General features: G+C 52.2%; 2 protein-coding genes across 3 annotated transcripts; one reads left to right on the forward strand and one right to left on the reverse strand.

Moving 5' to 3' along the window:
- Positions 1-1,609: 1,609 nt before the first annotated feature.
- katnip (katanin interacting protein) lies at positions 1,610-22,840 on the forward strand. 2 transcript variants are annotated; one of them, XM_088612627.1, is made up of 29 exons: positions 1,610-1,924; positions 2,411-2,454; positions 3,673-3,764; positions 4,246-4,415; positions 4,635-4,747; positions 5,632-5,733; positions 6,194-6,328; positions 7,080-7,293; positions 7,488-7,619; positions 8,412-8,584; positions 8,884-8,960; positions 9,320-9,413; positions 9,842-10,057; positions 10,454-10,591; positions 11,300-12,086; positions 13,542-14,291; positions 14,859-15,067; positions 15,285-15,363; positions 15,627-15,804; positions 16,218-16,383; positions 16,806-16,978; positions 17,589-17,653; positions 18,465-18,575; positions 18,879-19,018; positions 19,284-19,385; positions 19,531-19,691; positions 19,863-19,889; positions 20,259-20,344; positions 20,890-22,840. In XM_088612627.1, exons 1-29 carry the CDS (start codon positions 1,918-1,920, stop codon positions 20,946-20,948), a joined length of 4,800 nt encoding a protein of 1,599 aa, XP_088468753.1. In that variant the 5' UTR covers positions 1,610-1,917; the 3' UTR covers positions 20,949-22,840. The 2 variants fall into 2 exon arrangements, with proteins under 2 accessions (XP_088468753.1, XP_088468754.1); XM_088612628.1 differs by lacking the exon at positions 19,863-19,889 and having other exon boundaries at positions 1,614-1,924.
- Positions 22,841-22,950: 110 nt separating this feature from the next.
- cox6b1 (cytochrome c oxidase subunit 6B1) lies at positions 22,951-25,177 on the reverse strand. Its single transcript, XM_088612636.1, has 4 exons — positions 25,021-25,177; positions 24,074-24,182; positions 23,336-23,436; positions 22,951-23,189 (listed from the first exon to the last, which is right to left on the reverse strand). Exons 2-4 carry the CDS (start codon positions 24,177-24,179, stop codon positions 23,136-23,138), a joined length of 261 nt encoding a protein of 86 aa, XP_088468762.1. The 5' UTR covers positions 24,180-24,182; positions 25,021-25,177; the 3' UTR covers positions 22,951-23,135.
- Between the last annotated feature and the right edge of the window lie 448 nt (positions 25,178-25,625).

Below are 25,625 nucleotides of genomic sequence, written 5' to 3' on the forward strand. Positions count from 1 at the left end.
GCCAGTATCAAAAACTTAAATGCCATCAGTGTAGCCCAAGGAGGCTGGCTTTGGTGAAGGGTAGGGACACTAGCTGCTGAGGGACGAAGCACAGGAGAGGTGGGACCACCTTAAAGCCTCTTTATTCTGCTTTTGGATGTTATGTAACCCCACAAATTCTGTTTCCTGGTATCCCTAGATCATGCAAGACAAATTCCTGGATTATCGTGAGAGTAAATGGATTGGTATTTTGACAAACTGTAAGAGGATGTCAGTGCTGATACCCTCAGCTTCAACGCATGTTGTTTTGCACAAAATTGCCAACAAAAAAAGGCAACACAGATCTGTCAGTTTCACGTGTGCCATCATATGATAAGCCTTTAAAATAGGATCTAAAAACAGCTTCCACAGTTGTATAATTTTCATTAAGTCCCATGCTGTTAAATAACTTAAAAGTGCAGTAAAAATGCTTTCCAACAGTAAAATGACCAGAGCTGTCCACTTAAAGACATACAGTCTTAGTGGGAATTCTTTTTTTAGTACATGGTAATGTAATACATCTATTTTGAGGTTTTTTTTATCTTGAGTATAAATATTCTAGAAATATCCCTTTTTCACAAGACTCACTGGAGGAGATTCTAGGGTCAATCAACTATCTAGCAAGCAAATGAGCTAAATGCTCTGAATGGCCACCTGTTCGTGAGCTGTCTGGTCTGTTTTTCTGCAAGTAGGCTTGGTGTTCAACAGCCCCTGTTGTGCTGCGTAGCTGCCGATATTCGGGGGGGTCATCTTCTGGAGAAGAGATCTGATCGAGGGGAGCCCCCAATCCGGTTCCTCCTCCTCCTAGGGCACCTGATTTTAAAGATTCACCACACCTGTGGGTTATTGATGAGTCAGGAAATCTAGTACTTGAGGATTAGTGAGTTCTTAGATTTTAGTATTGAATTATCTCTATTACAAATCACCTGTTTAATTGATCACTTTAGAATTGATAGACGTTTTTTCATCTCTTATCTTTCTCTAGTTCTTTTTATAATACTTCTTTTCCTCTTTTTTTGTGTTTTTGTTTTTGCTCTGTAAAGCATCCCAAACTCTGCTTGGTAGACGTGGGCACTGGAATAAATCTGTCACTGTTCAAGGGAAATTGGAAATGGGTGATTTAACAGTGACCTACAAAACCTGCTGGTGTGGGGCTCCCCGGGACCAGTGTTGGACACCCCAGTGTTGTGGTGTACGCAGTAGAAGGATCTTGGAATTAAATTTTATGTCATCATAGGACTTTCCAAGACCTTAATTGCTCAATTAACCCAGGAGGACCACTTAAATAATTATGGATTATTAATGGCCAAGGGTCCAGGTGCCAAGCTGGACCATCACCTGTGACATGCCTATGGAAAACAGCTGAAGGAAAGGATAACTTCAAGAGTAACATGTCAACACACACTGTAACGGAAGTTAATGTACTGTCTGTACTGCCCTCTGGCGGCCAGTATTGAAACGGCAAGCAAAGTTTTGTTTTCTTAATTGGATTCTGCATGTTTCCAACATGCAGCTGGGAAGTGAAGATCCGAATTTGAACACATAACCTTCCAAAGTAATTAAGACAGAGCCCGATCCACCGTCGGCTCCAGATTTAAAATACTGCTGCTGGTTTTTAATTCCCTGCCAGCGCACATGGCCTTATAATTTGCTGTAAAGGTGAAGTGTTGTGGGTCCCATCTCAGTGACGTCAGCCAGCGGTCTTCACCAAGGGGGCGTGACGAATCCCGGGTCTCCCTGCAGACTCATTGGTCAGCGCGCCATTGCCAGGGGGCGGGGCGGAGTGGCGATTGGCTAGCGGCTCTCTTGGTTACCAGCATGACAACGCGGACGGGGCTGTGAACGCGTCCCCATTGAAAACACACTTGGAGTCTGTTATCACCTCGTCAAGGCGATGACATGGACTGTAAGTTTGATCTTTTACATTTGGACACGCCGATTTCTGCTCGATCTTTCTCGTTTCTGCGAGAAATGCGAGCCGAGCACGAATGCAGACACCTGAGCGTGTGTGGTGTGTTTATAAGCTACGTGTAGCTAACGTTTTAAAGAAACAAAAACGCAGGTCAAAAACTGTATTTTAAAGTTCACTTCCGTCTTAATCGTCCACACGGCTCTATGTGTTAAAGTAGTTTGTTTCCTTAGACTACAGTTTTCGTTGTCGCTACACAGATTGGTGTAGGCCCTGGCTGTAGCCGCGGGGTGGAGTTGTCTGTCACTGCGGGTGAGGTGTCCGTCCGCCCGGGCGGGGCCGCAGAGGGAGAGGGCGGCAACACCGACGCCTTGCAGACCCGCAGATTGCGTTTTACATGTTGATTTTTTTTTGTCTGGTCACTTACAGAGTCATGCGTTTAAAAATGTTTCTTTCTCTGTCTGATGTTTTAAACGAATCCAGGCAAATTCGACAGGGGCGGCGCCAGCCCGGCGGAGATGGAAGAGGTAATTTCTTGTGTGTTTTTTTTTTTGACAGCGAATACTTCAGCGTGAGTCGAGGTGGGCTTGCTCCACTCAAATAGCAGCGCTGTTAAAATAATGGGGGGTGGCGATGGGGGGGTCGATTATGCGACTACTGATGCTTATTGCTGCGCACGGGGTATTGATTTCAGTCGATCACAAATTATAGCTGGGGTCGCATCTCGTCGGAGAAGGGTATCGTGGCGTGGAATGACTGTCCTCCGACTGGACACTGGTCCAGCGAGCTAGGCCCAAGTATGGGCTCCGGGATGTACAGCCGGGGAGAGGGTGGTCTCTGCTCGTGACACACGCATGAATACTACGTGTCTGGCTGTCTTGTCATTTTTCTTGCTTGCTCTGTTTTCTGCTGCGTGCTATCTGATGTGCCTCTCTTCATGTTCCCTCTCCTCTCTCCTTCCCTGCTCCTCTGTCTTGCAGATGCTGTAGTTGCCTGTCAGGGATTGAGTAAGGGGGTCTCTCTTCTCCTGTTTGTCCTGTGTGATGTTCTGGTCCTTTCCTGGGCTGAGCTGGGCTAAGCTCCGAGGGGGGGAAATATTTGCCGTCTTTTTCATTTGTTTAGAAGGTCTTGCTTCACCCCATACGTGTGCTTTATACCCCACTAAGCAAAACGGTTGCTTCAGTGTAAATTTGAACACATTCTTCATCAGTTCCGTGGCATTAAATTGCACATTCTTACCATTGAGCTCCTGCTCAGCGTCAGAGAGTATTGTCCCTTCTGCCAGGTGTAGTATTCCTCTTGTTTCTCATCTGTGAGGTCAGCAGTTCAGTCCTCTGCTGGTCGAGACTGCAGGGTGTTTGCATGACTCTCCTGGCGGTTGAAAGCAGTATCTTCCTGTCCTGCAGGTTTTCCACGTACAACAGTGAAGTCTGCATAAAATGCGTAAAACTGGCTGCTGGAATTTTCCAAATACACCGCTTTTCAATATTCAAACACGCTCCAGCAGACTCAAATGGAGAGCAGTTTATCTGTTCTTTTCTGATTGTCAGTTTCTAAGAATATGCTTCTTGGAGAACTTTTGCATTTTACCCAGTACTTACGTTCCCTGCCATGCGCCGAGCTTGCCTGATTCCCCTGTTGTGTGTCCTGCGATGGCACGTTCTTGCTTTTGAAAATGTGTGTAGGAAAGGCCGAGCCATGCAGTAATCAGCACTGTTTTGCTTTCATTCGATGTGTTTGTGAAGAGCTGGCATGGAATCCAAGCGGGGAAGCACGCTGCCTCGGATATTGAAGAAAAACACGATGAATATTTAATCGCTCTTCAACACAGGAACAGGTGAGGCGTGATGGTTGTGCTGTGACTCTTTTGCCACCCAGTCTACTGTTACAGAGTCAGAGGGCGGCCGCTTGTCAAATACACCCCCAGCTGGCTGAGGTGACACCTCGGAGAGCCAGGCTCGCACACAAAATGTGGGGTGTCTGGGACAACCCCAGAAGAAAGCCGCCGTTGTCTACTCGAACAAATGTTTTCAACTTTACGGAATAACATTTCAGACATACTCATGAGACTTTATGTTCATTTTAAGATTTTGGAAAAACCTGAGCTGAAATCTCTCCTACAGTGCAGTGTAAAGCACACGGAGAATTCGTGCGGCAGCACGTGATTTCCCTTTGTGGGCCTGAATCTGTAGCGCTGGGTTGTCCCTTTCACCCGCCACTCCGGTCCAGCCGACTGCAGCCCTGTGGGGAAAGCAAGAGTCCCGTCTGCGACCAGCAGGTTTGCTCCTGCTCAGCAGTGCTGTGTTCCTGCCCGCCAGGATCCTGAAGCGCCTGAAGGCCAAGAACTCCAGGGAGATTGCGCTGGAGCGCTTGGAGCAGGGATTCTCCATTTATGTGAACGGCGCCAATTCCAGACCGACGGGGCAGCCGAAGAACCCGGCCCCCCCGCCCTGCACCCCGTCTGCCTCCAGAACGACACAAACGGCAGGTGAGCAGGGACGCCTGCGTTTTCCTCTGCCCACTTGGGTTTTGTGCATTTCACTTTTATCATCTTCCTCAGTCATGCTCCGTGCTTTCAAAGCCTGGTATATGCCGCGCTTTTCCGATCGGCTGGGTCCGGGTGGGAGACCTTTCTCCGATGGACACCTCTCCTGTACGGAGCCGGAAGAGCAAATCTGCAGCGGGTGCTTTGTCTTGGTTCCCCCAGATGCATCTCGGAGGCGTTTCCTCCTGGAGGACGACCTGCAGGATTCGGAAGTGACCCAGAGGCAGAGAAGCCAGACAGCTCCCGGGAAGGTCCAGAGGAAGGAATGGGTGCAGGTAGAGTATCCTGTCTGTGAAAAGGCTCGTATGGATACGTTGGATTAAGGTAGCACGGGCTCCTCTTGCTTGCCAGCCTGTCCCCTGTCCCGGGTGTATTCCTGCCTGCGCTGGTCCTGGGATAGGCTCCGGATTGCCCCAGCCTGTCTTGGGATTAAGTGGCTTTCTGCCGACGGACGGGACTATTATTCCTTGAAGCAGGTCCAGATGTCATTTTCCTATGGCTTGTTCCTGACTCGTGTGATGCCAAGGAATAAAAAACATTTGAATCTGAGACAGACGTCCCCTTGTATTCTTCTCTGCGTTTCTTCGTCTGTGAATTCAGAAGCCTGCGAGTGTGTTTAACGGTGAATCCAGTTAAGCGTAAAACCCTGTGTTTCGATGCACCATTCGTGTTTGTGCGCTGTCTTGTCGACATGCGTGCCGAGGTGTGATTTAGCATTCTTGATCATTCCACAGAATGACTTTGTTGGTGCGGAAAGACTGGTGTAATTTCAGCAGGAGAGTAGCAACTTTACGTTTACAGTAAGCTCCTTCACAATAAGCCTTTGAGGAGCAAAGCAATGATCATTTTCAGCTGCTGACATGCTTCTGGGGGATAATTGCTTATCTGGCAGCTATTCATTACTGTGGCAGAGTAGGTGGAGCTGAAGGGAGCTCAATCAAATGTGTCCAGTGCTTTAGAAATTTCCAGGATGCAATGTTTTCCCCGGCTTGTCTGTCATTGTTTGGCAACGCAGCCGAGTGTAAATTATCCTAATTGCATTGTCATGCTCGGAGAGAGGAGTCTCTTTGTCACTGCTGTCGGTCTCCACTGAATTGAGTTGTAGAGGGCGGGATTATCGGGCACGATGGGTTCTAAAAGCTGCTCGTTTCCCTCACAGAATTCCATCCACATTAAGACGGAGAAGGGATCCCGGATTCGGATCGGTCCTGGTCCCCGTTACTCTGATGATTTTGAGGCCTACGAGAGTGTGAACATGGAGGTACGGTCTGCCCTGTGAGGTCTGACATGTGAAGTGAGGCTTTATTGCACATCTGGGTATCTAAGACACAGTCCTGTAAGTTAGCCAGACCTTGGCTTTGGGCAGTAGTTAATAGAGGGACTGTCTCTGGACGCTGCATGACCCAGAGGTATGGGATGTCACTAAATGTTTACATGCAGTGCAGTGTCCTTTCCTCTCTGAATATTTTACAAAGTAATGAACGCTCCATTCTGCGCCAGGTGATGTATAGCATTTACATGAAAGGGGGAAGTAGACGGATGTATCTCCATACAGTACGTCTTCCTCCTCTGGCAATCGCAGTGTGTAAAGAAAATACAGGAGAGCACACGGGTGCTTCTTTGTGATCAGTTCGGTCATCTGCTTGGATTGCGTGACGGGACGCGTCTTGCGCTGTGTTTGGCGTGTAACCGGGTTTCCTCCTCCTCCTCCTCCTGTCCAGACGTCCGGTGCCCAGTCTCCACGGCGGGAGAGCTGGAACGTGCCCAGGGCCTTCAGCGCCAAGGCGGAGGCCCGGATGGGCAGGAGCGAGCCCGGATGCAGTGAGAAAGTCTTGCTCAACATCGATGAGGTCAAGGTCAGCACATCGCCTCCGGTGCCACTGGTGGATCCTACCTGTGACATTACTTTGAGCTCAGCTGTATTATCGGGGTTATCGCCGACGCCTCCAGTCTTTTCCTCAGGCTCGAGGAGTACCTTCTTGCTTGCTTCCACTGGATAGAGCTCTTCTGATTTTCTTAGCGTCTGTTCTCTTAGCTTTAGTAAATCACAGCGTGAAAAGCACACCAAATGTCTTTACATCTTGCAGCTCATCAGCTCTGTGTATTACACGCCCGCCTGTATCAAGCCTCAGCGCCGCATTTCTTGATCCGGTGCCCAGCATGAAGGCCACTTAACACCTGCTCTACTTACAGTTCCCATTTGTCACAGATCTCATGTTGCAGAGCGAAGAGGCCATTCGGTCCATCCAGCCCATTTCGTTAGTAGCTAATTGATGCCAGGATCTCATCCAGCTATTTCATTGAAACTAACCAGGGTATCGGCTTCAACCGCATGACTGGGTAGCTTGTTCCACTCTCCCACCACCCTTTATGTAAAGAAGCGCCTCTGTTCACAGTTTTAGATGTTGTTCCGTGTAGTTTTCTCTTAGGAACCATCGGGCACGTGTCTGTTAAAGTTAACCCAGCGTGTGTCATTAGCATTATCAAATGGCAGGTGGCTGGTGTACCGGACACCTGCTGTTATCACTTTGAACTGTTCTGTATCGGGCCAGGCCGGTTCAGGAGCGGGTTTGCTAAGTTTTGCCCCGTCGGTTCTGCGCCCCGCAGGTGCTGCGCCGGAGCCTGGAGGCGGGCGTGTGCGTGCGCCGGGGCAGCCGCGACTCGGCGGGGGAGGAGTCGGACGCCGGCGAGGAGGACTGGGTGGAGGAGCGGATCGAGGGGGAGGGGAGCTCGGCGCGGGTGGAGCAGGGGAGCGCGGCGGGGGGGAGCGTCCTGGAGCCCGGAGACCTCATAGTCCTCGACTTCGGGCCCTCGCCCTCAAGTACGTGTTCCAGGCCCGCGCCTTTGAGTCCGTGCTCCTCAAAATAGCATTGCATGGGAGGTGTTGTAAGGGCACGCTGCTGAAATCATGCTGCCCAGAGGACAGGCCAGGAGCTGACTTTGCTAGTCCCTTCCTGTCTAATTATGACACCCAATCCGTGTCTTTCAAGGGCAGCTTCCCCCTTGCCTTTGCAGGTACCAAAAAAGAGCGACTCCTGTCGGCGAAGAGGCGGGACAACATCGACGCCTACATCCCGACCAAGCCCCTGATGGTGAAGGGCAGAGCCTGCGACAGGCCTCCCCGCTCTCCGGCCCAGGATCCTGCGAGTAAGGGGCTCCTCCGCCTGGCTCTCTGTCAGAAGATCAGCTGTGTGTTCTCCCCAGGTGCTTGGGGAGCTCTCCTGTTAGTTTAGCACATGCAGAGCTACACACTGGGGAAGGACAGAGGCAGTGCGAGGCTGGGTGTGTTTGTTTTCTGTCCATTTCTGTGAGGTCGCATTGCACTTCCTGACGCGACCTGGTTTTTAAATGGATGCACGTGGGCCCCGGATCTCTCAGTATGTACTTACAGCTGCCCGACTGGGGCTCCATTGTCTAATTTGTCTGCTTGTCTAATCAATTCTGAGAAGAGCATTGAACAGTGCTTTGCAGTAGGTTAACGTTTCAGTGTGTCTGTAAGGTCAGTAATGCGGTTTTGCTGTAAGTGCTGATTTAGCTGTGGCTGTGCCTGCTTGCTTTCTTGACACCATATTTTTAATTAGCCGGGTTTGTCATTGTCTGAAATGCATAGTAACCACGGGGCGGGGGGGGGGATCATATTAAGAATAAATGGGTATTTTCTTTAAACATTACAGTCCTTTTTTTCAATTGTTCTTTCTCGTATTGTTGCTGTTGTCATGTCATCCCTGTTAAGCAATCAGAAAACGGGACTAAGTGTTTTACAGCAGAAGCATTATCTTCTGCAGGAAGTTATGCACAAGCTGCACAGGCCTCTGCGTATTAAACAAATTCATTTCAGCATCTTGCCAGTATTTTTCTTCTGTTTTACTGGTGCCCGAGCACTTGCATTAGAAATCCCAGCGGGATGCAGGATCCGCTCTTGTTTTTTTGGAAACGCAGCGCCCCGGAGCCGCGCGGAGAGGCCCCTTTCGGCTGCCAGGAAGCTGGCAGCGGAGGCCCCGGACCCGGAGGAGACGGCGGGCGCGGTCCTGGAGGCCGTGCGGAGAGAGAACCGACCCCTGCGCGGGGAGGGGAGGCCCCAGCCCGGACAGGAGCTCCCCGAGCACAGACTGGTGAGACAGAAATTGGGAATTGGAGCGGTGTTTCCAGACAGGGCTGTTGGCAGGACCCTCAGGGGCTTGGCTGGTGAGAAAAGGGCCTGCTTGTTGGGGGGGTGCATGATTGTTGGGCACAATTCAGGGGTGTTCAGTTCAGCACGAGAGCCGAGCCAGGAAAACCATTATTCTGTGGCGTCAAGGGAACAAGTGAGTGTCTGTGTCTCCTTTTACAGCCTTGCGTATGACCCTTTCATCCTGTCGTGATTAGTGCGCCGTTGCATCTCGCTGTCCTGTTTCCTGTTATTGCTGCTCAGGTGATGAATGGGCAGGAGGAGGATGCGGAGAGTGAGGTCACCAAGGCCATGAACAGGATCTGCCTCCTGGAGCCAAGGTATTGATTTATTGAGGCTGCGAGTTATTTCGTGCGAGACTCCACTCACACAGGGGTGAGCACCTATCAAAAGAAATAATTATCAGATGCATAGCAGGAGGGGTGCTGACAGAGGTCTTTTTCTGCTATGCCAACAGGTTTATTATACATTATAGTTATAGACATATAGTGTTTAGTTGTTGTAAATAGTGCCTGTTCAGTTAGAAATTGTCCTAATGTTGTGTTTTAGTTTAACATGTTCAGGATTTGACGTATTTCATGCAGCAACACTGTGTTACTCTTGCCAGATCGTTTCAGTTCTTCATCTTCTGGTGGAATGCTTAAAGGCTAGCGCTGTATATTGTGGTACTGCTTTTCAGCCAGCAGAAAAAGATTCTGAAAGCCCTGGAGAGGATTGAAGCTGATTCAGCAGTGGCTATCCAACAGAAAGCAAAGTCCAGTGACAAACCAGAGGTAAGTGTTTGGCAATTCGATTTCGTGCTCCACAGTGATTCGAGGTGTATAGATCGAGGATTCCCATAAACCTCCACAGCGTTGCCCAGAATTCACCACAGCTCACTGGGGGCCTGAGGGTCTGCGGAGCCTGCTGGCTGCTCAGGGTTTTTTTTTTTGGTCTTGACATTGCCCAAGTCATGAAACTTTTCAGAGGCATGTGGTTTAAAAGTTAAGTACTGTAAAATGCATGCACAAAAAAACAACTAGGGCTGGAGTGGGGATATTGAAACACTCCGTAATTCCTGTGCGCTGTACATGCAGAGTACATCGGCATGCCTCTTGTTTTAGGATTGCCAAGCTGCCTGTCACCCCTGTCCCAGGGGGCCTGGCCAGCCTGTGTGGGCCCAGAGCAGGGGGAATGAATGCTGCTCTTGTTTCCCTGGCAGAGAGCGCAGGCGAAGGAGGCCACAGAGGTGCCCGGCGCTCTTTATGTCACAATGGAGATATTGTCCAACTGGGGGCACTGCAGCGAGGTGGGCCTGACGGAGGTGCAGTTCTTCTGCCCCAGGAGCCAGAAGCTGTACGTCTCCCCACACGACCTGGACGTCAGGAACGCCAACTCCCCCGGGGAGCTCGGAGCGCTGGTCGACGGAAAAACCAAAGTAAGTGGAGAGACCTGCCCCTCCCTAGGACCCCCGAAAATACAACCTGCATCTTTCCGCGGGAGTCGGTGCAGTTACCGCTTGAGCAGGCGGATGCACGGTGTTTCTCTGAGTACTCCTGCAGCGGTTCTCCCTTGCAGAGATGAGTCCTCGATTTGTTGCGTTTTTAGCTCTCGTGTATTGAAATTGCTACACAATGCTTAATAACTAAATGGTTTAACGTGTTCAAGCTTTAATGTGTTGTAAGTAAATCGCCTCTCTTATTCCAAAATCGATTGATTCAAGCTGTACTTAAAATCTTCGGTAGTCTGGTACGGTGTTACTTGCCGGCTCGTTTAATTGTCATTCACCGGTGCGGTTTTTTTTTTCCCCCCCACCCGCGCTCTCCCGGGGAAGACCACAAAGGAGCGTCACATGTGGACCTGTCCCTTTCACCCCCCCGTCCAGCTGTACTTCATCGTGCGCAACCCCGGGCGCACGCGCGACTTCGGCGTCTCCAAGATCAAGATCTGGAACTACAACCGCTCCCTGGCTGTAAGATCGCCTCGCTCGCGCGGCGCGTGCGTCCGCGGAGCACCCCAGTTCGAGCCCTCGCCTGAACTCGAAGGCCAGGAGCAAAGCTGTGTGTGTGTGTGGGGGGGGGGGGTGTGTCTTCTCTGGAAGCTGAGATGTGCCTGGTTCAAGCCACTCACTGCCTGGAAGTGATTGCTGTGCCTGAGACAGAATGTGGAACAGAGGGGGATTAAGGAATTGGATTAGAGGCGAGTGACCTGGGACTTCATCCTCTCCTGGTTTCACATAGCCACTGCACGCTGTTCTGCTGCTGCCGGCACTTTCGCTGTGTTTGGTGGCTGTAAAAGTGTTCTGTGACCACGTTCTCCTGTTTTATCTGCTGCCGCCCTTGCTGATGAGGTATGTTATGTGGCTGTGGGGTGATCTGGTCCTTTGATCTGCTTCTTGTAGCTGGGAATGTGTCTGTGTTGACGTTGTGCTGCAGCACTAATGAGTGCTGTAGGAATGAGACATTTCCAGGCTCTCTGCAGCATCTCAATCAGGATTTGCTCTCTCATCTAAGCTGAATGCACTTGTTGTTCTTTCATCTCTGAGCTGTTGAGAACTGGGGTGAAAAAAGTTGGTCAAATCAACTGAGGTTTTTTGCTTGACTATTAATCAATATATAAACGTCTGTGAGTGTATTTCTGTTATCACGCATTCATGCAGAGCATTCTCGTTTGCCGTCAGGACCTGGACATTGGCGCCAGGAACGTGAGGATTTACCTGGACAGCACGCTGGTGTTCGAAGGGGAGCTGGAGAAGGGCTGTGGGAATTCGGTGTTTGACTACAGCACCACTGTCCCTCTCCGAGGCCCTGTGCAGGACCCGAGCTCTGCCAGCCGGAAGAAGAGCCCGGAGAGCAGCAGCAGCTCTGTGGGCGCGGACGATGATCCGGGTGACATAAGGACAGAGCTGCCGGAGAGCAAGGACAAGGCAGAGGGAGAGCCCCTCCCTGAGGATCTGACCATGCCGAGTGTTCCTGCCTCCCGGCCGGAATCGCCAGTGCAGCCGGACTCTCGGGATTCCACCTGGGCCTCTCTGTTGGCCGATGAGCTGCCGGCGACACGCCAGCCGGAGCCGAACGCGGGGAAGAAGACAGCAGATCGGGCTTCTCCGCGGACGCCCTCCTGGCTGCAGCCCCCGGACAGGACCAGGCAGGACGCCCCCGAGAGACGGAAGCCCCCTTGGCTCTCCACGGACCTGCCAGCGGAGCCCGAGCTCCTGGAGCTGTCCGGCCATCTGGGGAGAGTCCGCAGGAGCGCCGTTGCCAGGGGGAGCAAGACCCGGAACGGGGACCCGAGCCTCCTTTCGGACGCGGACTCGTCCGACCTGGGGCCGGGCTGGAGCCCGGCGCCGCTCAGCGGCGTGGGCCCGAAGCCGGACCGGCCCGCCAGTGGCAGGAGGAGTGCCCCGAGAAAGGCGGCGCAGCGGGTGTTCCGCGACGGCACTGGGAAGCCGGGGCTTCCCGCGATAGGTAACTAAAATCCCGGAAATTCCGAGTTTCCGGAACGCAGGAGGCGTTTTCTTCCGCAGGCGGTGTCGGTTTGAGGATCTCGCTTCAGGGAGCCGGGCTTCTGCTGGCAATGTGCTGGTGATTGCAAGGGCTTGCACAGGGTCAGCCACTGCAGACCCATTGCTGACGGTCTCATTTGACCCCCCCTGGACGCCCCCCCCCCCCCCCCCAGTGCCTGATCACAGTGGGGTGTGGGAGTAGAAACTGAAATTTTAAATTCCCCATCCTTTCAAAAAAGAGTCTGACATCAGATCACACTGGTCTTTCGGAGAACTGTTATTCTGGCCACGCTCCCTTCTGCTCTGTTTGGCAGCGAGCTCTTTTAGCTTGGCACTCGATGATAAATTTGCGGTTTAGTGATCGTCCACGCTGCTTTTCGAAACAGTCATGCAGCACTGAAATGATTTACCGCCTCCTCCTCAACGCACGGCGCTGCCCTGCAGGAACGCATTTCAGAAGTTCTCGATAAGCGAACGGTCAACGTTTCGTAATGTTCTGCATGTGCTGCCCTCAGAATGAACCCATTTACTGTATAGTTCAGGCCCTCTGCACACCGGCGCAGGCTCAGTATTGGACTGAGGGCTCCAGCTGCACTCTGCACTATTTATCCTCAAGACTAAGGCAGCCTCAGGCAATTTCGTCTAAAGCAATCGGATTATCATGCTCTGCTTGAGCACCCCAGACACCCAAATAATCCTGCTTTAGTATTGCTGCAGGTGGAAGACTCTTAGCGCGTTGAGTTTATTGTACTATTTTTTTTCTGCAGGAATCTTGTCAGGTATTGTGTCCTTTTCTATGAGAGTGTAACTCGGTCATTTTAAACCTGCTGTCCCAGCGTGACTGAAATATTACCAGTAAGTGACGCAGGGCGGCCCCATGCTGGGTGACATGTGGCAGCCGTGGTGAGCCAGCAGCCCGCATACTGCAGATCAGGAGGAGCGGAGAGAGGCCGCTTCACCAGAGGAATTAAAGGGGAGCTTGAGTGAGGCCAGATGGTGCAATCCCGGAGTGGGATTGGAGCTGGGAATTTAATCTATTTTGCAGACAGATCCATGGGATCTTCAAAGTCTAATTAGTCCGGACCTCCGTTTAATGTGTCATTGGAAGGATGGCGCATGCTGCAGCTCGGTGTCCCCGGTCACCGTATAGGGGGATGGGATTAGAATTTGTGAGCCAGAGGGAAGAGCGCCCCCTACTGGTCCGTAGAGCAGTTATCGGGTTTTCCTTAAAGCTCTCCTATCCCCGTACTGACCAGGCACAGCCCTGCTCTGCTCTTGAGATCTGGTAAGATTGGGCTCCCAGATGCTAATGCTGCGGCCAGATGTTTTGTATAAGACCAGTACATGACTGTTTTCCGGCCCATGGCTGTGTATGAAAGCAAGGAAATCAAGTGAAAATGTTTGCACTCTCGCACAGATGACCTGAATTCGGGGGGTGGAGGCAGGGCGCAGCGTACCCCTCGTGCCAAGTGGCGCAGCGAGCAGGACGACACCCTCCTGGAGTCCTGGGACTCGCTGGTGCGGTTCAACCAGTCGCAGCGCGGGCGCATCTCCAACACGGGCTTCGAGGGGGACGTCTTCGACGAGTTCCTGCAGCAGCAGCGGGCGGGGCGCCCCCAGGCCGGCAGGGCCGCGCCCCCCGGGCCGGCCGGGCGGGAGGCTGCCCCCGAGGAGCCGGCGGACGAGCCCCCGGGCGAGGCGGAGCGGGACGAGGAGTTTGAGATTCCCGTCCTGCCCCGGGGGCAGCGCCTGGTCATCAACATCCTGTCCACCTGGGGCGACAGGCACTACGTGGGGCTGAACGGCCTGGAGATCTTCAGCTCCACCGGGGAGCCGGTGGTGCCCGTCCGCATCCGCGCGGACCCCCCCGATATCAACATCCTGCCGGCCTACGGCAAGGACCCCCGAGTGGTCGCCAACCTCATCGATGGCGTCAACCGCACCCAGGACGACATGCACCTCTGGCTCGCCCCCTTCACCCCCGGGAGGTCCCACGTCCTCTCCGTGGACTTCCCCTCGCCTTGCCAGGTGGCCATGATCCGCATCTGGAACTACAACAAGTCCCGCATCCACTCCTTCCGCGGGGCCAGGGAGGTGGAGATGCTCCTGGACGGGAAGTGCATCTTCCGGGGGGAGATCGCCAAGGCGTCCGGTACCCTCTCCGGAGGTAAATCCGCTCTTCCCGTGGGAAGTACGATATTCCGTAACCCCCCAGGGCGTTGTTGATGCATTTTCCAAGTGCGAGCTTTGGGATTCCAGTTCTTGGGTTTACATTTATATCTTTAGTGGGCTTTACTTATATTATGTCTGTTGTGTCGCGTAAGGGCGTTCAGACGCAAGCGAAAAAGGGCAAATCTTTTGCAGTAAGTTGGCTGCAATGCGAATTCAGCACCTTGTTTGCTGATTTTTTTTTATGTTCCAGGGTTAGAAAGAATCGGCATTGATGAGTTCGTTTCAAACCAACCTGCACTTATCCGCTCGTAGATCGCAGCACATTAGTCATTACAGTGACTAGTGAGCAGGAAGGGCCGGTTCACGTCACAATTCTTGTGAACTCTTGCTCTCGCCCGTGGTGGGACCAGGGGGTTCGGACAACATGGCGACTTACAGTACCTTCACAAAGCTCACATTTTTGTGCTAAATTCTGAATTTTGCGATACCATCAGTGTATTTATTTTTGTTACCGAGATTTAATAACTTTGCACAATCCCCCCCCCGTCCCCCCGTCCCCCAGCGCTAGAGCAGTTTGGCGACACCATCTTGTTCACCACGGACGACGAGATCCTGGAGGCCATGTCTCGCTTTGACGAGACGTTCGCCGGCGAGGGAGACAGCCCGGAGGCACTGGTGTCCGAGGAGGAGCTCAAGCGGCCGAGGACGGCCGACGGAGAGGGGGAGGAAAGGCCTTTCACGCAGGCTGGCTTCAGAGAGGGGAGCCCACAGGTTGGGCCGCCGCTTTTAATGCAGGATTTGTTCGCGATGTTTGGAGCTCCTCGTGAGCGTGTGCAAAAACTGTTTAAGCGATGGGGAGGGGGGGGAATGTTTCGGGATATTAAATAATTTTTCTTTAGTCATTTAAACCTTGTGAGCAGTCTAGAAATTGCCTTCGCTCCTCACCTTGTTGCATAATTAATCGGCACGCGTTTGTTTTCCTTGTCAGCCAGAAGAACAGCCTTCTCCATCAAGCAGCGTGCCTGGAGCGACCCCGCTGCAGGCTCCAGGGATGTACACTGGGAAGTGTAAGTGCTCCTGAAACACACCAGAGGCTATCGGCAGGAGGAAGCCCTTCAGCAGCTCTAGTCTTGCAGGAGCTAAGGGGTTGAAGGATCTCGTCCTTCTGTCTTTCTGGGGGGACTGGGATGAATTCCAGTTCTGTATTTTTGCTAAGCCAGCAAGCCAGTTGTTGCACCGCGCATGGTTACAATGGTTAAAACACTGTTTATGCCTCACAGCGTTGTTGCTAATGCATATTGTTTTCATGCGAGTGTTTAACATACTGCAGGCCTTGAAATTAACTTCGCCATGACGTGGGGTGACTCCCATTACATGGGTGTAACTGGGCTGGAGGTGGTTGGCAAAGATGGGCAGAGCCTTCCTCTGACGATGAGCATGATAGACGCCAGACCCAGAGACCTGAACGAGCTCCCGGAATACAACCAGGACTCCAGGACCTTAGACAAGTGAGTGCCGGACATCTACTGCACAGGTTTACCCTGTTGTGTAAGAATTGCACATTGTAAGTGTGGTTTTCTTTCAATGATTCAGCCCTACTGCTCACATGTATGAACGTGTGTTTTCCCTGTAAAGGTAAGCCTAGTCACTTACCCTTATCATGAATCGGACCATTTTGGTCTTTAATCTCCAATGGGAACGATTTGAAGAAGAAAATCCTGATCAGTCTTCAATAACGTTAAGTGCTCTCGTTCCTTGTTCGTGCCTGGTTTTTAATTGCATTTGCTCGTGTTGGTTTGGCACAAGTATTGTGCAAACTCTACCTTTTCACCTCCGTGCGGGGCGTCATCAGGACGCACACACTGGCTGTGCTCGTCCTGGCGGGTTGCCTTGCCTGCTCCTGAACCCTTCCCGCCCGCAGGCTGATTGATGGCACCAATATCACGATGGAGGATGAGCACATGTGGCTGATTCCGTTCACCCGTGGGAGCGAGCACGTCCTCGCTGTGTCCTTCGAGAGGCCCGAGACGATAGCGGGGCTGCGCATCTGGAACTACAACAAATCGCCGGAGGACACCTACCGAGGGGTGAGGCCTGCCCCGGAGTTTCCCCGCTGCCGGCAGCCTGTGTTATGTCGCCACGGGATTCTGCACAGAGCAGTGACCTACATCTGGCTGCAGGATGTCAATGAGACCACATTAAACCTCTGCATGGAGTCTTAGCCTGGCACAGTGGCTTGCTCCATAATCGGCAGGGGCTGTGGTACAATCCCATCGCACTCGTGCATGAAGCCCAATAAACTACTCACATTTTGGTATCGGGAGGGCTGCTGAGCTCTCTTGGGGAAAGGAAGGCAAATCTTTGGAGCCATTTTGCCTTCCATTATGTACTCTAATAGGGTATCGCCTGTTCTTCGGGTGGGAAGTGAACCGTCTTTTGGCTGCTCCTCTTTCTGGGATGGCTACGGCGTGCCGCTCAGCTCGCCTGTGTGTTTGCGTTTGCAACGCAGGTGAAGCTGATCCACGTGAGCCTGGATGGGCTGTGCGTCTCGCCCCCCGAGGGCTTCCTGGTCCGGAAGGGCCCGGGGACCTGCCACTTCGACTTCGCCCAGGAGATCCTGTTCGTCGACTACCTGCAGCCCGCCGGCGGCCACGCGGACCGGCCACACTCGCAGCAGCTCGGGTAGGGCAGGCCGCGCGCGGGGTCGGCGCGGGGTCGGCGCGGGGTCGGCACGGGGTCGGCACGGGGTCGGCACGGGGTCGGCACGGGGTCGGAGTGGGGCAGAGGCACCAGGAGGAAAAAAAAAAACGGAAAACAAATACACCGCTTTATGGCGAGGTCCAGGCCAAGGATAAGAAAAGGCAGCTTTTGACAGGGAGACTAGGGACTAGAAAAGGAAACGAAAAGGCCGCTTGAAAGCGCGATCCAGACTGAACGGAGGAGAAGGAAAGGGCCTGAACACTGACGCAGCCCCGGCGTGTCGGCCGCCGGCTGAGGCCGCCGTGCAAGCGCCGCATTCTAAACAACTAGATAGCACTTGGGTTTCTCTGAAGGGGGACCAGTGGAGTTTAAAAAAAAAGAGGGGAAAAAATGCTCCGTTGTGTCACACGCGTCTTGCCTGGGGTGACCGCCCAGTGTGAGTGGATAGACGTGTGCGCACAGTAGTTTGAGTAGACCTTTGCTCGGCTGTGTCAGTATGAAGCGAGCAGCAGTGCTATGGTATACGTGGGAAACGGTAGGGCCGTCTTCCGGAAAGACCAGGTGGCATTCCTTGTTGTTTTGTTTTCCGCAGAAGTGGCTCCAAAGCCGTGGAACAGGCCAGCATGGATTATGAAGCTCCCCTGATGCCCTGTGGATGTATCCTTCAGGTCTTCCCACGGCCTCCTTTCCGATCACAGATACGGGGTGGCATTCCCAAGCCCAGGCCTGCTCGATCCCCTGCTCTTTACTCGTCTCAGTGCACGTGTGGTAAAGACCAGATGTGTCCCCTATCCCCTATCTTGTGATCTTGTTAGGTCTAACATAGTCCACCGAGGTCTACAGGTTTAATACCCCCTTGGTTCTTTTTATTGTTGTTTCCTCCATCGTCCTTATGCTGTTAAGTAAAAAAGAAACGCAGTGTTTCTTTTCCTTTCAGCATGGAATGAACCTTTCCGTGTTCCGTAACGGCCTAAGCGTGCAGCTCCCTACTCAAACCTCTTGGTGCAGTGATGCGATTGCATCGCCTTGCCCTTCCCACCAGGGGGGGCTAGAGGCAGGCCTTAGAGTTTATATTCTGGCACCAGTGCTCTTCGCAGCCGGTCTGGTCTTGACTGGGGTCTGAGTTGTGCAAAGTCCAAGAAGCCATTGACATCAGATGGATCTTTTGACGATGCGCGGGACACCCTGGAGCAGCTGAGTTCACTGCTCTGAGGCTGGAGCTGGGGGATCAGAAACGGGTGCGCTGCTGTATGACCTGCAGGTGTCATGCTGGCCAAACTGCTGTGGAGGGCACAAGCTAGGAAAGTTATGGCTGCACTTTTCCCCATTCATCCATTTGGCAAATGCATTTTTCCGAAGCCACGTGCCATCAGACCCAGTCAGGGTGCCGTGGGAGCACACTTCAGGGCTCGAGTGTTTCCTCTCTTGCAGGTGTGAAGTGTTTCTGTCCTTAACGGATTCCTGCCAGTTATTTTCCAGCTGCAGTTGCTTACCACCTGGGGTGACCCCTACTACGTTGGCCTGAACGGCCTGGAGTTCTACGATGACCGCGACGAAAGGATTCCTCTCACAGATAACAGTATCCTATGGGAAAATATGGAAGCCTGTCGTGTGTGTGGTCTGTGTGCAGTAGGTGAATGCCTAGTTATGGATGCCAAAAAGAGACGAGGAATTTTGTGCTGCCTTTCCACTCTTTGTCACTTTTAAACTTGGCTTCACCTCCCCTTGGTCCTTGTCTTTCTGAGTAAGCCTCAAACATGTGATAGACAATGCCGTTTTCCAAAAACTAAGATGCTGTAGACCTGTTGGTGTGGAAATTGAAGCTGATCAGAAGGAAAACTGTGCCCGGAACTGCGCCAGCACACTTGACTCGTATGCTCAGACATTGCTGCCTTCCCGGACAGCGTGAATGTTCTGGACAGCGTTGCCGGAGACGTGCGGACTCCCGACAAGCTGATTGATGGGACGAACAACACTCACGACGGGAGACACATGTGGCTGGCTCCTGTCTTGCCTGGCTTGGTGTGGAGCCTTTTGGATTTTGTTCCAGTGTTGTGGTTCGGGGTCAACCTCCTAAGGAGGAGCACAGAACCTACTGCCTCGCACATTCACTGTTTTATGAATCATTTCTTTGAAATTGCATAATTTAAAACGGTGGCCTAAAATGCTGTTATTGCTTTCACAATGCGGGTAGCTCACTCTCAGAGTTGGCGTGTTTTTGTTTGGGAAGTCCCAGGAATGTGCTGCTAGCCATCTCTTGTGACCGTCTTCATTTTCTTTTGAACAGGTGAACCGGGTGTACGTGATTTTTGATAAGCCCGTGACGGTATCCATGATAAAACTGTGGAACTATTCCAAAACGCCACAGAGAGGAGTGAAGGAATTTGGGGTAGGTAGGCCGATTTATCATTTAGATGTATTTTTTTAAGTTAGCAGTAGGATGATTGAATAATAACAAAACCTGTTTGAAAGGAGCTCTCAAAGGTTGAAAGTTGCTCCCTAGAGATGGGATGACTTGGAGTTTCTTATTCCAGTTACTGGTGGATGATTTGCTGGTCTACAATGGCATTCTGGATGCTGTGACCCATGTGACCCGGGGCATCCTACCCACCTGTGACCCTGTGGTCCCCTATCACACCATCCTGTTCACTGACAATGCCAAGATCGCCTACAGGGAGAGGAACACAGTCATAAGGTATGGGGCTGCACTGAGGGCCGGAGCCTGTTTCTTCCTTTCATCAGCCACGAACGGGGTCTCCTATGTAATGCCGTGTTTTTGCTGGTTAGCTGCTGTAGATTCTTTATGTGAGGCAAAGCCTGTTTTCTTGCTGCTGTCTTGAAATCAGCTCTGTTTTCTCCACTCCAGCCCCCAGCCAAACAGGACTGAAGAAGAGTAAGTAGTGAACGCAGCAGACCTGTTTGTAAAGGGCGCAGTCTGCGCCAGCTGAAATCCCCTCTGTCCCAGCCAGCCCTGTTCCCTTAGGTTCACCACCCCCCGAATGTTTTCTGAGACTAATCAACCTCGTCTTGCTCCCATGTCCCTCATCTTCCCCCTTGCGGAGGCCTGAAGTCTAGCTCTCCATGTGCTTTGTAATCGTGTGAGAACTGCTTGTTGAATTTTTTTTTTTACACAGTTTGATTGTCACCCCCCCCCCCCCACCCACCCAGTGGTCAGTAGAACTGTGCTTTGATGTTTTAGGTAATCACAGATAATTTCAGAGATCAGGTCAATCGTAAAACCTCTATTTTCTTTTTTTTGCAGCAACTATGTTGAAGACCAGGATGTGAGGATGACGAATGAAAATGAAATAGTTCAGCACACTAAGAAGAAGCCAACTGCAGATCCAGGTGAGAGCTGCTTATACTCTCCCTTGCAGGACACTCTGTCCTTGGACAAATTCACAAAACTGTAAGCATATAAAATGCTGTCGCAGGGATTGCTCCTTAAGAGTCCTGGCTGTCACAGCGCCGCGGGATGAGTCTGTGTCGCATTCGGCTAGCGCAGTAACCCGGGCTCGATCGCGAGACGTCTCCATCACGGAGCTCATCCTGTGCTTGGAACAAACACTCTTACTGTTTGGGGAAACTCCAGAGGACATGCTCTTCTTAAAAGATACGCATGGGGAGACCTGACGGAATCGTTCTTGATTCCTGCTCAACGTCGCTCCTGGAGCTAAGGCATCTCTTGGCTCTAAAGATCCTGAATCTGGTATTTAACAAGTGGGGTGGCGACTGCTTCCGTCACTGCATGCGTGCTCCAGTGTCTAGCAACGCCTGTACTGTTCCATCTGTTTGTAATCGACACTGTCCTTTTCCCCTGTGTGCTTCGATTGAGGTGTTCATCCAGTTGAGTATTGTCTTCTCCTCCTCGTTGTTCTTCAATGTGACTGCAGCACTGCGGCCGAAGACCTGCATGACGGACCGAGGGCACATGGGCAAGAGGCGATACTGAAGGGCACCGCGACCCCGCGGGGGCAACGTCCGGCAGCAGACCAGAGCCTCCGTGACCAGTGACCCGTGACACCTGACATCATGCCCAGTGGAGCAGGAGAGCCAGTGCAGATGAGTAGGGTAAACGCTCCCCCAGCCCTATGAGCTCCTCCGATTTTAGTTACTGGATTAGAGTCCGAGGCACCATTTGACTAAATGTGCAGGGCAGGACTCGTGGAGCTCAATTCGCAACCACTGCCAGTTTAAGGGAAATGAGTACCTGCTTACAAAAACGGGCAGTCTCTCCCGCAGAGAATCAGGTTTGATTCAGGGGCTCAGACAGCGCTCATGTGTAGCTCGCTCTGCATACTTTAGCATTGTTTGTATCCTAAAACAGGCCTTTCTAAGGACCTTTGCGATTCATCAGCTTGTTGGCCAGAAAGTGGAAATCCTCCAGGTGCTTTGAACTGAGGCTGAACTGGGAGTGATCACCATTCTAGCTGTCAGGGCTGCTCAGTAGTTCCCACTACATCAGGGTTTGTAAGTGATCCTAAACCGTCAAGACGTGAAACTCGTGACTGGCTGGTTGACTGGGGTCAGGAACGGACAGCTGTGCTCCTTAAGAGCCACCAGGCATTGTTTTTTTGTTTTACTAGATCTCTAAACTACGAATTGGATAAAGCACTGGATTTAGTGATCAGAACTAGGTCATCCAGAGTGTTTAAAAATGGATTACTTCAGGATGACCTCCTAAGCCTGCTTGGTTGTGATTGGCCAGCCTTAATCGACCTGCTTAAATTTGAACCCCATACAAATTCCGCCAGCTTCACTCAGCCCCACGTGTTTATACATTCCCATGAAATGTTTTAATTATGAAAGTGTTTATTCACGAGAGCTTGCACATTATCTATGCGAACATAACTGGTGAGATTCCCTGGTTTAATGCGAACAAATCTAACATGCTGCGTTCATTATTGCAGGTCTAGAATACTTTCCATTTGCAAATAAGTAGCCTTAATGGAGGAGTGTCCCTGAATGCTGAATCTTCTAAACTTTTGCTGCAAATTAAGTTTCTCATGAAGCTCTGCTACAATTAACTCATTTACTGGAAACAAGTGTCACTGTTTTAAGCGCAAGACTGTTTACTATGAGTTTGAATGAATTGTTGGAACGAGAGTTGGAAGACCTGGCTCTGTCAGTACTAGTAGTGAAGCCCATCGGTGTACTTTTAATATCCATAGGCAGGGTTTCTGTGCTGGAATGGGGTTTGCCCTAAATAAGGAACCAAGTCAGAAATCATAAGCAAAATGTATAGGCTTTCAACACAAGTGGAGTATATGCATATTATAAGACAGTTGGTAGGTAAAAAATAACTAGTTAGAAAAACAACCGGGAGACTAATCACTGATTTGTGAACACATTGGTGAGTCTTGTGAAGTTAATTCTAGCGTATTTAAGGTGTAGTATCAAAGTTTGTCCTAAAATGAGATTCACTGAAAAAATAACATTTTACTGCACAATCCACACACCCAGAGAGAAATCTTACGTGCCAATCTTTCAGAGCTTTATTTTTCCTTATCCCACGGGAGGTCGTTTTCTGTCAACAGCCAACAACTTGCAGTTCTTGTCAGCTACTGTCTGGACTACAAAACACCCAGCATCTGAGAATCATCCTTCTAGCTGTATATAGGAAAGTCAGACCCCCTTTTGAGAGAAGTGCCGTCGTTCTGCATGTTGTTTTTACTGGAGGGCTGCTGGGAATAACCCTGCAGCATGAAAGGAATGGGGAGCTTTATTTTTGTTGCACAAACTGTACATTTTGTGTAAAAAAAAAGGTTTTGTTTTTTTATCACTTCGAAAGAGCATTTATATTAAATGTAGTTTTACTTTTGTTAATAAAAATGTTCTAGCCAACACCACTGCAGTGTGTTTGTTGTCTGCTGCACGGCTGGTTTCTGGAAAGGGGCCAGACTTTCGGTTGCATGGTAACTGAAGAGTTCAAAGCACAACACAACAAACGGAGCTTCATTTCTGTAGGATTTTATTGCCTGAGACTACAAGGCTGGAAAGCAAAAAAATGAAGGAATCTGTACAATCCTCAATGGCCGTCGTTCACAAGAGGGGCGCTCGGAATTTCTGGAGGACCAGTCTGCACCCATTCCCTTGTCCCACACGATGGGTTTGGACACGGCTTCCTATGGAATGCTGCTCAGATCTTTCCTGGGAAGTTTCCTTCCTCTCTTTGTTCATCCCATTTAGTTACCTGCAAGGTGGTTGGGGGGGAAACCACTCAGCATTATCTTGGCAATTAATACTTGAAAGACTTTAAAAAAAAATGAACATCTTAATCACTGGTGGTCAGTAATTGCTAGGAGGAAGTTATACTCCAGGAAGCCTCACACCACTCACCCAGGACACGGGGCACAGGGATTTATACACTCGCTTGTACCAGTCGCACGGAGTGATGTCAGCCCCTCTGGCCGTCAGGGCCTTCTGACAGCGATGGAAATCTACAATTGAGACAGGCAGAAAGCAGGGGGTTAAACCGGGCCGAAGGCTGGAGGCTCAGGGCTGCAGGAGAGGGCACCCTGCCTTTCCTCACGTCTCCCTCCCAGCCCTGCATCACAACCGGGCGGAAGCTGTCGCGCCCATCCTCTCTCTCTCTCTCTCCAGGCTTTGCATCTTGCGTGCGGCTGGGATTCACGCAGGAAGGAAGCCAGGGTTGCCCACCCCACCCCACGACGTCGTTCCACGCACCCACCACCCTTGGTGGGAAGCGGGGCCTCCAGTCCTTGGTTTCTAAAACTCAGCTCCCCCACCTGTGTCCCCTGGTTCCACTTAGTGATAACATTACGGTCTAGTTCAGCTAAATCTAGCTACGCAGGTACAGAAAAATGAAGTGGCACGTTTTTCAGAAGCGGCTCCTTTGCACCCATTTGCTACATCCCATCCTGCTATATTCGGCTCCTGTGCAGCTACAGGCATTCCTGCAGTGTGTCACTGTACATCGTCTGAGCCCAGCGGCAGCTGAGAGGCGCGCAGACAGAAGCCAGTAATTTAATAGAGCTCCAGGGCAGCACACATGACCCCCCCCCTCCTCTCCTGCGCCTCTGCAGGCAGGCGGGGCAGCGAACCCGGCTCGCTTACCCAGGTAGTTCTGCCAGCAGTTCTTGGTCTGGTTCTGGTTGGGGAAACGGGCGTCGAACGGCGCCGTGCGGTACCGCTCCAGCTTGTCCTTGATGTCTTCCGCCATGTTCTGCGGGGGGACAGGGAACGAAAGTCACCGAGCGGCTCGGCGGGATGGGGTCACCGGGGGGCCGGCAGGAGGACCCGGCCGTCTCAAACAAACCGGGCTGGACTCTCGAGGGCTCCGGCGACGAGCAACGGGAATACAATTAGGTGCAAAGCAATGCGCTGGTGCGGCGGAAATACAGACAGACTGCTTTCTAATAGGCTTTCATGGCAGCTCGGGAAAGCCGTGTCGGAAGGGAAGCACCGAGGCGGCCTGTCCAGCCGGGAGCTCCCCCCGCTGGCTGTGCGCACCTGCCCCCGGTGAGCCCCAGCCCTGAGAGGCCTCGCCGCCATCTCTGCAGACAGGTCTGCCGCGTAGTCCATCGCACGAATGGTTTCGATCTCCCTTCCGCCAGGGTGCCGCGGCGCTTCCTACCCTCGCCTGCACGTAGCGGACAGCCGGCTGGGGCGAGCCTGCAGACACGACCCGTCCCCAGGCGCCCGGGACACCGCACGCCGTCCCTGACGGACACCGCCCCCCCCGCACCCCCCACCCCAGCACCCCGCACCCCTGGGGTTCAGGCGGTACTCGCCCCGAGCTGCGGCGTGGAGGTCAAACTGCAAGGTGAAGCTCAGAACAGGTGCCGCCCAGGTGCTGCCCTTGTTCAGCAGAACAAAACCACGGAGGTTACATGGGGGGTTCGGGGGGGATAAATTAAAAGGAAAGAGAGCGATCAAGGAAGTGCGGGCAGCCGGTGATTAATCCGGCCGCCGCTGTTTCGGGTCCTGAATGTCACCGATCCGCGGACACAGCGGCCCCCGCCACCCCCCTCGCCGATCAGCGGCCGCCCCGCCGCCCTTACCTCGCTGGTGAGCGCCGGCCAGGCTCTGAATGGTCCGGGTGCGGGACGGGAGACGGGCTTTTTACTCGCTGCTGCGGGCCGGCGGGCGTGCGGACGCAGTGCGGGTGCCCGGGCGCGCGCGTGCTCGTGCCCCGTGCTCGTGCCCGGGCCGGGTGCGGGCGTGCGGCTCCGGCGCTGTCGCATGGCGGACGGGGGTCACGTTGACAGCTCGCGTGTGTTTGTGTGTGTGTGTCTCTCTCTATAATTATTAACTTTTCATTGCATGTTTGCTTTCCGTGTGTCGGGCCTGATAAGAGCGGTGCCGTCGCTTGCATTTCTCTGCTCGAGTAGTTTGACCCCCCCAGTGCAGCCTATAGCTGAAACCGGAGCGGTCAGAGAGTTCACGGTCCACCGTCCGGGGACACTGGTAACTGGACACTGCACTGACAGCCGGGAAGCGCAACTATCCTGCTTTAATAAACAGTCAGAAACAGAAACGGACTGATTTTTTGTTCACCATTTTTTTTAATTACGAAGCGAGCAATCCCCTGACATTGCCCCCCCGGGAAGAAGGGGATTTATTCGGCAGTGTGTTTCCTTTCTGTAAAAGCACAGGCAGGGAGCAG

The sequence above is a fragment of the Lepisosteus platostomus genome, chromosome 19 (assembly GCF_059453375.1).
Source record: "Lepisosteus platostomus isolate fLepPlt1 chromosome 19, fLepPlt1.hap1, whole genome shotgun sequence".
In the NCBI taxonomy this organism is placed as follows: domain Eukaryota; kingdom Metazoa; phylum Chordata; class Actinopteri; order Semionotiformes; family Lepisosteidae; genus Lepisosteus; species Lepisosteus platostomus.

Excerpts from the sequence above, each read along its gene's own strand:
- cox6b1 (XM_088612636.1), bottom strand. The coding sequence starts at position 24,179 with ATGGCGGAAGACATCAAGGACAAGCTGGAGCGGTACCGCACGGCGCCG. Across the intron at positions 23,437-24,073 it reads CTGCTGGCAGAACTACCTGG|ATTTCCATCGCTGTCAGAAG; the intron begins GTAAGCGAGCCG and ends TCTCAATTGTAG. Across the intron at positions 23,190-23,335 it reads CCCTGTGCCCCGTGTCCTGG|GTAACTAAATGGGATGAACA; the intron begins GTGAGTGGTGTG and ends ACCACCTTGCAG.
- katnip (XM_088612627.1), top strand. Across the intron at positions 4,748-5,631 it reads AGAGGAAGGAATGGGTGCAG|AATTCCATCCACATTAAGAC; the intron begins GTAGAGTATCCT and ends TTTCCCTCACAG. Across the intron at positions 17,654-18,464 it reads TCCCCTGATGCCCTGTGGAT|TTATTTTCCAGCTGCAGTTG; the intron begins GTATCCTTCAGG and ends GATTCCTGCCAG.